The 14,260-nt window shown below is 36.5% G+C and overlaps 1 protein-coding gene across 3 annotated transcripts in view; it reads right to left on the bottom strand.

Moving 5' to 3' along the window:
- The window catches only part of FLVCR1 (FLVCR choline and heme transporter 1), a 43,216-nt gene that overhangs the window by 17,169 nt on the left and 11,787 nt on the right, over positions 1 to 14,260 (bottom strand). For all 3 annotated transcript variants that reach the window (XM_082471597.1, XM_082471596.1, XM_082471598.1), the window contains one exon: positions 13,404 to 13,544. In XM_082471597.1, the coding sequence (XP_082327723.1) occupies positions 13,404 to 13,544 (141 nt within the window). The remainder of the gene's footprint in view (positions 1 to 13,403; positions 13,545 to 14,260) is intronic.

The raw sequence follows: 14,260 nt of genomic DNA, 5'->3' as shown, positions 1-14,260 counted from the left end.
CCATGTACTAGTTCATAAAGTAATATGTAACACTCTGTGACAGTTGTGAAAATATAATGTCTTCTTAGACAGTTGAAAGAAAAAATTAAGACCTCTTGCTATTCCCTTTCAGGATGTGGACTCATCAACGTAACACCTAAACTTACTAGAGATTGTGATTGTAAAATTCTGTCATTACATCATTTACTATTATTTAGATTCAGACATATGGACCAGAAATCACAGTCCCATGCATAACACTGTATACAGCAATCTAGCAACGGATTGCTTCCTGAGCGCCTACACAAGCTGATGAATGTTAAAGCATTAAGACAGAATCCCTCTTTCAGAGCTCTCACCCCTGCATCAAAGACTTATAAGGCAATTAGTAAGACAATGTTAACTGAAGAATACTTAAAAAGGAAAAATAAAAACAGCTGGTTATCAGGAATCATATGATTAGATTTGAATCATGGAGTTTCTTCACATATGTTGTGTAACTTTAGGTCTAAGTCTTTTAACCTAGCTGAAATTTAAGTTTATTGTTTTCCCATTATTAAATATTTCAAGCATACAAAATAGTACAGAAACTAATTTAACAAATACCCTTACTCATCACCCTCTTACTAAACATTAACATTTTGCCATTTTTGCTTTAGATTCATTTTTTTAGACCTTCCTTAATCCTATTCTTCCTCAGAGGTAATCCCCATCCTGATCTTGGTGTTTATTATTGTAGATATTATAACATATGTGTATCAATACACAATAGTTAGAATTATTCTGCATGTATTTAAATTTTATATAAATAATATGATATTAGTATCCATCTGCAATTTGCTCATATCACTCAATATCATGGTTTTGAGATTTAACCATGTTGATACTTTTAGTTCTAGCTCATCGGTTTTCTCTGGTGTATAACAGTACATTGTGTGAATATACTTCCATTTAATTATCTCTTGTCCTAAGTCAATAGACATGTTAAGGCTTTTTCCAGTTTTTTGCTATTTAAAACAATGTTGCAATAAATACTATGTTTTTGTTCTTATGTATAAGGGTTTCTCTAAGTATGTACCTAGGAGTAAAACGTCTACTTTCTAGATATAGCCAAACTACTCTTCAAAATGGGTGTGCCAGTTTATATAGTAAGTCCCCTACATATGAACGAGTTCCGTTCCGAGAGCGGGTTTGTAAGTCCAATTTGTTCGTAAGTCCAACAAAGTTAGCCTAGGTACCCAACAAACACAATCAGCTACATAGTACTGTACTGTAATGGGTTTATAATACTTTTCACACAAATAATACATAAAAAACAAACTAAAAATAAAGAAAACATTTTTAATCTTACAGTACAGTACCTTGTACAGTAGTACAGTACAACAGCTGACATTCAGGGGCTGGCATCAAGTGAACAGGCAAGGAGAGTTACTGACTGGAGGAGGGAGAGGAGGTGGGAGATGGTAGAGCTGAAGGATCATCAGCAATAGGAGACGGGGGGCAAGCTGCAACTTCACTCACGCCTGACGTTGATGGAACGCACGTTTGCATCTTTGAAAGTTCACAACTTGAAGGTTCATATGTAGGGGACTTGCTGTACTACCAACAGAGTTCCTTTACTCTACATCCTTGCCAAATTTGTTTGCATCAGATTAAAAAATTTTTTTCTTTTTTTTTGCCAATTTGAATGTGTGGGATATTGTATCTTACTTTGGTTTTGATTTGCATTTCCTCAATTACTAGTAAGGTTGAGCATCATACATGAGCAACATACACACAAACAAACATATAAATGCCTTCTGGTTTCCCCGGACTGTTTGCTCTTTTCTTAGTGATTAGTAGGGGTCACTTTTATATTGTGGGTACGAAGCCTTTGTTGGTTATATGCATTGCAGACATTTTCTCATAGCCCATGTCATGTCTTTTTAGAACATATCATTATTTTAATGTACATATTTATCAATCTTTTTATTTAGGGTTTATGTTTTTTGCATTAGGAAATTCTTTTAAGAATACTAAAGATGGTTCCCTTCCCTTCCCTTTATTGCTTCTAAAACATTAAAGCTCTGGGGACTTCCCTGGTGGTCCAGTGGTTAAGACTCCATGCTTCCACTGCAGGAGGCACGGGTTCAATCCCTGCCGTGGTCAGGGAGCTAAGATCCTGCATGCCGTGCCGCGTGGCCAAAAAAAAAAAAAAATTAAAGTTCTGATTTTTACCCTTTGATCTTTAATCCACAATTCATTTCCTAATTTCACCTTATTTTTCCTCTATGGCTAATTGATTGTCCCAGGACAATTTACTATGTACATTCTCTTCTACAAATATCAAGTTTTCATATATGCATAATGTTCTAGTCATCATAGCTGTTTGCAAATATTCTAGTTTTTCTCTATCCAGGCACTTAGTGGCATGGCCATATGACTTTAAAGGTGAGTAAAAGTGATACTTCTCATTTCCTACCTGAGTAATCATGGAGACATGTGCCTGGATCCCTGAGTAATTTGCTGCCTACTCACAGCGAACAGGTAGCATAGGCAAGAAATAAACTTTTGATGTGTTTGGCCACTAAGATTTTTTTTGGTGGGGTTTCATTGCTATAATACAACCTAGCCTATGCCAACTGATACACAGGGCTAGGTCCCTGGGCTCTCTATTCTGATCCAGTGATCTAATTGTCTATCCCTTACTAATACATGACATCTTGATTACCACTGCTCTATAAATCTTGATATCTGAGAATTAGTTCCTTACCTTGTTCTTTATCAAAATTACCATTGTTGTTCTTGGCCCTTACTTATCTCACAGTAATTTCAGAATTAGCCAAGTTTTATTACAAACCCTGTTTAAGTTGGAGATTGCAAGATGAGGCCTAGGTCTAAAGATCTTATCAAAAACCCCTGGGTAACTAGCCTTTGTTACTCACTTCCCACTGAGTTCAGGAATGCATAGGGACCCAGCTAGGCTAGCCTGAGGAGGCCAAGGAAAATAAAGGAGGCCTGTGCTGAGGCTTCAGTGTACTCTACTGCACTGTACCCTACGGTGATCTCAAATCTATTCCAGACCTCAGTGAGGATAGCCAGAATCTGAAGAAAGAATTATAATAGCAAAGAATACTGTTAGCTGAATCTAGAGTATGGTATTTGTCTGAGTTTCAGATAGCAAGTAGCTACAGATGGGGACAGTGAGGAATCATGCTTTCTCCAAATAGCCCTAACTCAAAAAAAAGTTTAGGGCTGCTCTGTTTAAAAGAACCTCGACTCGGGTACACCTTAAATATCCCAGGAAACAGAAAAATGGATAAAGAAGTTGTGGTACTTATGTACAATGGAATATCCCTCAGCCATGAAATCAATGTTATAAGGTTAGTAGCAGCATAATGAGTGGATTTAGGCACGATGATTCTAAGTGAAATATGTCACACAGAAAAAGAAACTTATCATAACATCACTTATAGAGGGAATGTAAAAATCGCTACACATGAACTGAATTATAAAACAGAACAGAGTCACACATTTAGAAAACACACTTATGGCTGCTTAAGGGGAAAGGTGAGGTGGGGTGAGGCATAAACCAAGAGTTTGAAATTAGCACAGATACCGTTCCATAAACCAAATATGTAATAGACAAGACCTACTCATTGCTCAGTGAACTGGACTCAACAAGCCTATTCACCGCAGAACAATATATCTGACTAGTAAGAATCTTAAAAAAGTATTTATTGATCTCTCTCTGTAAGTGAATCAAGTGGGTGTAAAGTGGCATAAACACAGCAGTGAAAATCAGCTAAACCCCAATATAAAAATAAATTACAAAAAAAAACCCCAAAAACAAAGACAGTGAAAGAGAGAGAAATTCTTACAAAATTCGTTCAGGGGCTGTGATGCAACCTGGATTGACCATATCTAGACACACAGCTGGATGAGACATAAGGCTGGACACTCTTGGGGCTGAGAGGATTGGTGAGGTTGGGTGAGCAAATGCAGACCCTTTAAAGTAATACTGTGTGGTACCCATTCCATGGCTCCCAAATCTCCAGGTTCAAGGAAATCTTCCTACAGCTAAAACATGTATGGGAAACCCAGACGATGGTACAAAAGTTTCTTGGTTTATTTGGTTCCTGAGTTTTGGACACTAAAAAATCCTGAAAACCTGTCCTAGGAGTGTAGTGCCTATCCAGACTATCCCATGTACAAGTCTGCTCCAATCTTTTGTATATAATACTAGGCATGGAGGGGGACAGGTACAATTCCAAAAGGTGTGATATGACTCTCACTCATTCAGACACTATGATCCCTAACTATGCACCCCTTCGGTGACGAATATCAAGTCAAGAAACTTCTCCAACTGTCCTGGGGAATATTACTGAACTCTCCACAGGGTTTCCCAACTCCCTCTTTCCAATTCCTTCAACAAGTAAACTCTGTTCAGTTTCTGAAGCCTGTGTCTGTGTCTGGCCTTTCCATCAGTCCAAATCCATAATTGGCATTTGTTAATATAGTGGTCCTGTAAGGTTAACTGGCATTATTACAATCTTGAGTCTTCCAAAAACATGGTATATCCCTCCACTTAATTGAGATCTTCTCTTATGTCTTTCAATGTTCTATAATTTTATAATTTATAAAGTTATTTTTTAACATTTAAGTATAGCTGATTTACATTAAGTTCTTTTTGGTAGATTTATTCCTACACATCTTATACTTCTGGTTGCTATTATAAAAGGTATCTTTTTATAAGAATGCAATTGATATTTTCACATTGTTAGGTATCTCATAATCTTTCTGAACCCATCCTTATTAGTTCTAATAGAGTCTGTAGGTTCTCTTGAATTATTTTGTAGACCATGGGGTCAGCAAAAACATTATCTGTAAAAGACCAGACAGTAAATATTTTAGCTTTGCAGGCTATATGGTCTCTGATGTGGCTACTCTGCTGCTCTTGTAGTTCAAAAGCAGCCATAGACAATATGTAAGTGAACAAAACTTTATAAAAACCGGCAATGGCCGGATTTGGCTCCTAAGACAGTTTGCTGACCTCTGGTATACATAATCATATTATCTGCAAATAATAGCATGTTTTTTCTTTCCAATTCATATACTTTTAATTTTTCCTGTATTAGTGGGCCAGCCAGGACTTTCAGTTGGATGTTGAATAGAAGTGGTGACAATAGGCATCCTTGTTTTAAGGGATACTGCTTATTGATTTTTAAGGGTAATGTTCCTAAGGTTCTGCCTTTGGAATGATGTTTGCTATAGGGTTTTTGTAGATAAACTTTATCAAGTTCAGAAAGTTCATTTTTCTCACAATTGGCTAAGAGTCTTTAACCAATGGGTATTGTATTCTATCAAATGCTTTTTCCTCAGCCATTGGGTAAATTTTCCTCTTTGATCTCTTACTGTGGTCAATTATATGCATACATTTCTAGTACTAAATCGTTTCTCACTCCTGAGATAAACCAAACTTCATCAGGATGCAGTATCATTTTTATAAATAGCTGCATTACGTTTTCTAATATTTTATTTTGGATTTTTACATCTAGGTTCATATGTAAAACTGGCCTATAATTTTTCTCTTACACTGTCCCTGTCTGATTTTGATATCAAGGTTATACTAGCTTCACAAATAAATTGCAGATGATAACAAATAAGTTGCAGGTGGTAACAGTGATTCCTTCCAGGGAGTGGATGACCTGGGGATAGAGATGGGAGAAGACTGACTTTTCATTGTATGTCCTTTGTACCTTTTAAATTCTATACAAATAAAATTTAGAATTAAGAAATGAGAACTCAGGGGACTTCCCTGGTGGTCCAGTGGTTAAGACTCCGTGCTCCCAATGCAGGGGGCCTTGGTTCGATCCTTGGTCAGGGAACCAGATCCCGCATGCCACAACTAAGAGCCCACATGCCGCAACTAAAGATCCCTCATGCCGCAATGAAAATCCCGCACAGGGCAACAAAGATCCCACGTGCCACAACTAAGACCTGGCGCAGGGACTTCCTTGGTGTCACAGTGGTTAAGAATCCACCTGCCAATGCAGGGGACATGGGTTCAATCCCTGGTCCGGGAAGATCCCACATGACACGGAACAACTAAACTTGTGCACCACAACAACTGAGCCTGCGTGCTGCAACTACTGAAGCCTGCGCACCTAGAGCCCATGCTCCGCAACAAGAGAAGCCACTGCAATGAGAAGCCTGCACAGAGCAATGAAGACCCAATGCAGCCAAAAAAAAAAAGACCTGGCACAGTCAAATAAATAAATATTTAAATATTCTTTTAAAAAAAGAAAAAGAAATGAGAACTCGGAGTCTTTATTTTTAAAATAGGTATAATAATCTTTCTATCTCAAAAAGTTAGCTGAAATAATATATATGGAAGTCCTTTACAAATTTCAAACAACTAAACAAATTTTTACCTAATTATTTATGCATAATCAGGTGCTAAATAATGTGCTATAAAATACATAAAAGCTCCACAGAAATCAGAATATTCAGAGACGGTGCCATCTAAGGCCCTTGCTCATGCCATTACCCTCTTCCCCCTTGTCTATCCAAATCTAACCTGTCCTTCAAGGCCAGCCTCAACCACCATCTTTGCTGTGATGCCCTCCCTGCCATCCACACCCCTTCCTTTCTTGTATCTTGTCCCAATTATGTATTCTGAAGGCCTTTAGCATGCACTTGCCATACAACTTCTCTTATGTTGTTATCTTTCTGATAAATAACTTTTACACTATTGTTTACTTTTCAGAGGTTTACATTATCTCCTCAATTGAATTATAATTATTTCAGGGTGGAAATCATGTATCATGCTTCTTTCTAATCCACACAGCATCTAGGGCACTATTATACATTTAGTAGATACTTGACAATTATTGGTAGGATAAATGAATAAATGAATGAATAATACAATGAACAATAAGTGAGGTAAACGTTAAGCTAGCTCCTATAGGACTGCTTAAGGAAAAAAAGGACACATTTCAGGTAAAAGAAATAATGGCACAAAATGTATTACATAGATGAGAATTAACAGTGTATATGCATGTGAAGGCATGTTTGTGCTTCTGTGTATGTGGCACAGGGTTGGTTATAAATTTGGCTAAAAGAGAATTTTGTATTGGGAAACAATGAGGTATAAAAGAAGGAAAGAAGCCACCTTAAATGATAGGCTAAAGAAATGAATTTGCTCTACTAGATAACAGTAAGCCACTATATTTTCTCTACTTCCTAGTTATGAATTTTAGGTTTAAGCTAAGCAGTGGAGGTAACCAAAATTAAGAAAAGGAACTGAAGTATTTAATTATGAGATGATATAACATCTGGTATTTGCTTTAAAATATTCCAGGGAATTCCCTGGCTGTCCAGTGGTTACGACTCTGCGCTTTCACTGCCAAGGGCCCGGGTTCGATCCCTGGTTGGGGAACTAAGATCCCACAAGCTGCAGCGTGGCCAAAGCAAAAAAAATAAAAAAATAAAAAGGTAAAATATTCCAGGAAAAAAGCATTGGTGAACTGTTGGTAACTGTTGAAGCTGGGTGATGATGGGTACTTAGGAATTCATTAAATTAAATGTTCTACTTTTGTGTTTAATAATTTCCACTAAGAAAAGGGGTGGGGGGAAGTAATCCCAGTAAAAGGGTAAGAGTTTAGATCACAGCATAATTTGTTACAACTTATAAAACAATTACATACTCCTGTGTGCACTGCCCCCAAAAAATATAAAGAAAAGAATAGCAGTGAATGACTTCTGAAGGCAAGTAAGACAGAAATAGGGGGTATTGGTTAATAAACAGTGTTAATACAAGGATGAAAGAATACTCTGCCAGAAAACTCTGAAGGGAACACATTGGGTTGGTGCCTGCAGTCAAAGCTACAGTGTTAGGAGGAATATCTGTCTGCTATGCTGAAAGACCTAGAAGGATGAGACTTTGATAGAGTAGTCAAAATAGATGACAGTTTGCACAAGGTCAAAGAAAGGAATTATTGATGACATTTTCCATATGCTTACAGTGGTCAGAACTATAATTTACAAAGGACCTAAAACACCCTGGGAGAACTCACAAAAGAAGACAGTGCTGGCAGACAGCAGAAACAAGAACTACAATCCTGCAGCCTGTGGAACGAAAACCACACTCACAGAAAGACAGACAAAATGAAAAGGCAGAGTACTTTGTACCAGATGAAGGAACAAGATAAAACCCCAGAAAAACAATTAAATGAAGTGAAGGTAGGCAATCTTCCAGAAAAAGAATTCAGAATAATGATAGTGAAGATGATCCAGGACCACGGAAAAAGAATGGAGACCAAGAAGATGCAAGAAATGTTTAACAAGGACCTAGAAGAGTTAAAGAACAAACACCTAGAAGAATTAAAGAACAAACAAACAGAGATGACAATACAATAATTGAAATGAAAAATACACTAGAAGGAATCAATAGGAGAATATTTGAGGCAGAAGAACAGATAAGTGACCTGGAAGACAGAATGGTGGAATTCACTGCCATGGAACAGAATAAAGAAAAAAGAATGAAAACAAATGAAGACAGCCTAAGAGACCTGTGGGACAACATTAAATGCACCAATATTTGCATTATAGGGGTCCCAGAAGGAGAAGAGAGAGAGAAAGGACCTGAGAAAATATTTGAAGAGATTATAGTCGAAAACTTCCCTAACATGGGAAAGGAAATAGCCACCCAAGTCCAGGAAGAGCAGAGAGTCCCAGGCAGGATAAACCCAAAAGGAAACACGCCGAGACACATAGTAATCAAACTGACAGAAATTAAAGACAAAGAAAAATTATTAAAAGCAACAAGGGAAAAACGACAAATAACATATAAGGGAACTCCCAAAAGGTTAACAATTGATTTCTCAGCAGAAACTCTACAAGCCAGAAGGGAGTGGCACGATATATTTAAAGTGATGAAAGGGAAGAACCTACAACCAAGATTACTCTACCTGGCAAGGATCTCATTCAGATTCGACGGAGAAATCAAAAGCTTTACAGACAAGCAAAAGCTAAGAGAATTCAGCACCACCAAACCAGCTCTACAACAAATGCTAAAGGAACTTCTCTAAGTGGGAAACACAAAAGACAGAAAGGACCTACAAAAACAAACCCAAAACAATTAAGAAAATGGTCATAGGAACATACGTATCGATAATTACCTTAAATGTGAATGGATTAAATGCTCCAACCAAAAGGCGCAGGCAGGCTCACTGAATGGATACAAAAACAAGACCCATATATATGCTATCTACAAGAGACCCACTTCAGACCTAGGGACACATACAGACTGAAAGTGAGGGGATGGAAAAAGATATTCCATGCACATGGAAATCGAAAGAAAGCTGGAGTAGCAATACTCATATGAGATAAAATAGACTTTAAAATAAAGAATGTTACAAGAGACAAGGAAGGACACTACATAATGATCAAGGGATCAATCCAAGAAGAAGACATAACAATTATAAATATATACGCACCCAAAGAGGAGCACCTCAATACATAAGGCAAATGCTAACAGCTGTAAAAGAGGAAATCGACAGGAACACAATAAAAGTGCAGGACTTTAACACCTCACTTACACCAACGGACACATCATCCAGACAGAAAATTAATAAGGAAACACAAGCTTTAAATTACATAATAGACCAGACAGATTTAATTGATATTTATAGGACATTCCATCCAAAAACAGCAGATTACACTTTCTTCTCAAGTGGGCACGGAACATTCTCCAGGATAGATCACATCTTGGGTCACAAATCAAGCCTCAGTAAATTTAAGAAAACTGAAATCATATCAAGCATCTTTTCCAACCACAAGGCTATGAGATTAGCAATCAATTACAGGGGAAAACACATAAAAAATACAAACACATGGAGGCTAAACAATACACTACTTAATAACCAAGAGATCACTGAAGAAATCAAAGACGAAATCAAAAAATACCTAGAAACAAATGACAATGAAAACACAATGACCCAAAACCTATGGGATGCAGCAAAAGCAGTTCTAAAAGGGAAGTTTATAGCAATACAAGTCTACCTCAAGAAGCAAGAAAAATCTCAAATAAACAATTTAACCTTACACCTATAGAAACTAGAGAAAGAAGAACAAACAAAACCCAAAGTTAGTAGGAGGAAAGAAATCATAAAGATCAGAGCATAAATAAATGAAATAAAAACAAAGAAAACAATAGCAAGGATCAATAAAACTAAAAGCTGGTTCTTTGAGAAGATAAACAAAATTGATAAACCTTTAGCCAGACTCATCAAGAAAAAGAGGGAGAGGACTCAATCAATAAAATTAGACATGAAAAAGGAGAAGTTACAACAGACACTGCAGAAATACAAAGCATCATAAGAGACTACTACAAGCAACTCTATGCCAATAAAATGGACAACCTGGAAGAAATGGACAAATTCTTAGAAAGGTATAACCTTCCAAGACTGAACCAGGAAGAAATACAAAATATGAACAGACAAATCACAAGTAATAAAATTGAAACTGTGATTAAAAATCTTCCAACAAACAAAAGCCCAGGACCAGATGGCTTCACAGGTGAATTCTATCAAACATTTACAGAAGAGCTAACACTTATCCTTCTCAAACTCTTCCAAAAAATTGCAGAGGAAGGAACAGTCCCAAACTCATTCTATGAGGCCACCATCACCCTGATACCAAAACCAGACAATGATACTACAAAAAAAGAAAATTACAGACCAATATCACTCATGAATATAGATGCAAAAATCCTCAACAAAATACTAGCAAACAGAATCCAACAACACATTAAAAGACTCATACACCATGATCAAGTGGGATTTATCCCAGGGATGCAAGGATTCTTCAGTATACGCGAATCAATCAATGTGATACACCATGTTAACAAACTGAAGAATAAAAACCATATGATCATCTCAATAGATGCAGAAAAAGTTTTTGACAAAATTAACACCCATTTATGATAAAAACTCTCCAGAAAGTGGGCATAGAGGGAACCTACCTCAACATAATAAAGGCCATATATGACAAACCCACAGCAAACATCATTTTCAATGGTGTAAAACATTTTTCTTAGAGGAAAGCATTTCCTCTAAGATCAGGAACAAGACAAGGATGTCCACTCTTGCAACTATTATTCAACATAGTTTTGGAAGTCCTAGCCACAGCAATCAGAGAAGAAAAAGAAATAAAAGGAATACAAATTGGAAAAGAAGAAGGAAAACTGTCACTGTTTGCAGATGACATGATACTATACATAGAGAATCCTAAAGAATCCTAAAGACGCCACCAGAAAACTACTAGAGCTAATCAATGAATTTGGTAAAGTTGCAGAATACAAAATTAATGCACAGAAATCTCTTGCATTCCTATACACTAACAACGAAAGATCAGAAAAAGAAATTAAGGAAACAATCCCATTCACCACTGCAACAAAAAGAATAAAATACGTAGGAATAAACCTACCTAAGGAGGTAAAAGACCTGTACTCAGAAAACTATAAGACACTGATGAAAGAAATCAAACATGACACAAACAGATGGAGAGATATACCATGTTCCTGGATTAGAAGAATCAATATTGTGAAAATGACTATACTACCCAAAGCAATCTACAGATTCAATGCAATCCTTATCAAATTACCAGTGAAATTTTTTACAGAACTAGAACAAAAATCTTAAAATGTGTATGGAGACAAAAACGACCCCAAATAGCCAAAGCAGTCTTGAGGGGAAAAAAACAGAGCTGGAGGAATCAGACTCCCCAACTTCAGACTATATTACAAAGCTACAGTAATCAAGACAATATGGTACTGGGACAAAAACAGAAATATAGATCAATGGAACAGGATAGAAAGCCCACAGGTAAATCCACGCACCTATGGTCAACTAATCCATGATAAAGGAGGCAAGGATATACAATGGAGAAAAGACAGTCTCTTCAATAAGTGGTGCTGGGAGAACTGGACAGCTACATGTAAAAGTATGAAATAGAACACTCCCTAACACCATACACAAAAATAAAGTCAATATGGATTAGAGACCTAAATGTAAGACTGGACACTATAAAACTCTTAGAGGAAAACATAGGAAGAACACTCTTTGACATAAATCACAGCAAGAGCTTTTTTGATCCACCTCCTAGAGTAATAGAAATAAAAACAAAAATAAACAAATGGGACCTAATGAAACTTAAAAGCTTTTGCACAGCAAAGGAAACTATAAAAAAGACAAAAAAAAAACCTCTCAGAATGGGAGGAAATATTTGCAAACGAATCAATGGACAAAGGATTAATCTCCAAAATATATAAACAGCTCATGCAGCTCAATATTAAAAAAACAAACAACCCAATCAAAAAATGGGCAGAAGACCTAAATAGGCATTTCTCCAAAGAAGACATACAGATGGCCAAAAAAGCACATGAAAAGCTGCTCAACTTCACTAATTATTAGAGAAATGCAAATCAAAACTACAATGAGGTATTACCTCACACTGGTTAGAATGGGCATCATCAGAAAATCTACAAACAACAAATGCTGGAGAGGGTGTGGAGAAAAGGGAACCCTCTTGCATTGCTGGTGGGAATGTAAATTGATACAGCCACTATGGAGAACAGTATGGAGGTTCCTTAAAAAACTAAAAATAGAATTACCATATGATCCAGCAATTCCACTACTGGGCATATACCCAGAGAAAACCATAATTCAAAAAGACACATGCACCCCAATGTTCATTGCAGCACTATTTACAATAGCCAGGTCATGGAAGCAACCTAAATGCCCATCAACAGGCGAATGGATAAAGAAGATGTAGTACATATATACAATGGAATATTACTCAGCCATTAAAAGGAATGAAACTGGGTCATTTGTAGAGACGTTGATGGATCTAGAGACTGTCATACAGAGTGAAGTCAGTCAGAAAGAGAAAAACAAATATCATATATTAACGCATATATGTGAAACCTAGAAAAATGGTACAGATGAACCGGTTTCAGGACAGAAATAGAGACACAGATGTAGAGAACAAATGTATGGACACCAAGGGGGGAAAGTGGCGGGGGAGGATGGTGGTGTGATGAATTGAGAGATTGGGATTGACATATATACAGTAATATGTATAAAATGGATGACTAATAAGAACCTGCTGTATAAAAAAATTTTTTTTAATTAAATAAAATTTTTTAAAAAAAGACTGCTTCTTTCTTTAATGTCCACAAATTTTTTTTGTTCTAAAAACATGTAAGGAAATCCATTCTGAAGTTTTTGCTTTTGGTTAAAAATTTAAGTTTATGACTATGCTATTATTATAGAGTTAATATACCTATCTCATTAATTAAAGCTCAAACCACTAGATTATAAGAAAATAATCTGTAATGCTCAAAGGTTTACACAGACATCAACGAAAATAAAACCACTTACCATAAGTGATCAATAGAAGGACAAAAGGAATATTTTTAAATAGGTTCCTTATTGATTTCACATAGGAATACTCTCCAGGCGGACTGTCTTGGAGAACTGCTTGAGCCTGGCTTGGTGGATACTGAGGTTTTTCTTTGAATGCTGGAAACATACATGAAAAGATAATTCAATATACGAGTCTTCTTTAGTGAGCAGACTAAATTCAGTTTACGTTTAAATAGGTAGTAAAAGTCTTTTACAGTAAGGCTTTTCATTTTCACTAATTTCTAAGTGAAGAATAGTTTGATATTATCATCTCAACCCTCTGAGACGGACTAAAACTCAGCGAGATTTGGCCAATTCACAGAACTGAACTGTAAAACCATCAATACTACGTCACAACTTTGCCCAGTGATTATTCCATTTTTAGTTAAGCAAGATTAATTTTTATTATATTAAGTATTCAACAATTCTATTTCTAAATTTGGTTCAATCTGTAACTAGAGGTAATTATCAGATATGAGCAAGCCAGTATCTTATTGAACTTTTAGAGGATTGTCTTGAGTTAGTACCTACTTTCTTCTGAAATTTGATATAAAGTTTATCATCTGATGCAATTACCCCTCTAGAACTGAAAAGGTCCATGTGGATTCATGGGAGCAGAGCTAGGTCCTGCTTGCTGACTCACTTCAGCTGCATATGGAAAATCTAGGGGTAGAGCTGAGAGACATAAAAGTGTGATACATAGTTTCTGATACTGTAAGTTCTGGCACTGCCCATTACTATGTAGTTAGAGAAAGATCGCACAGCCTTCTCAGCCAGACATTTAGAGACTGCCCTTTTGCTGGGCAGGGAAGGATCTACTAATTTCCTACAAC

This window comes from Balaenoptera physalus (genome assembly GCF_965194825.1).
Source record: "Balaenoptera physalus genome assembly, chromosome: 1".
NCBI lineage: Eukaryota > Metazoa > Chordata > Mammalia > Artiodactyla > Balaenopteridae > Balaenoptera > Balaenoptera physalus.
Note: the sequence above shows the minus strand (reverse complement) of the source record. Positions and strands in the feature narration are given on the sequence as shown.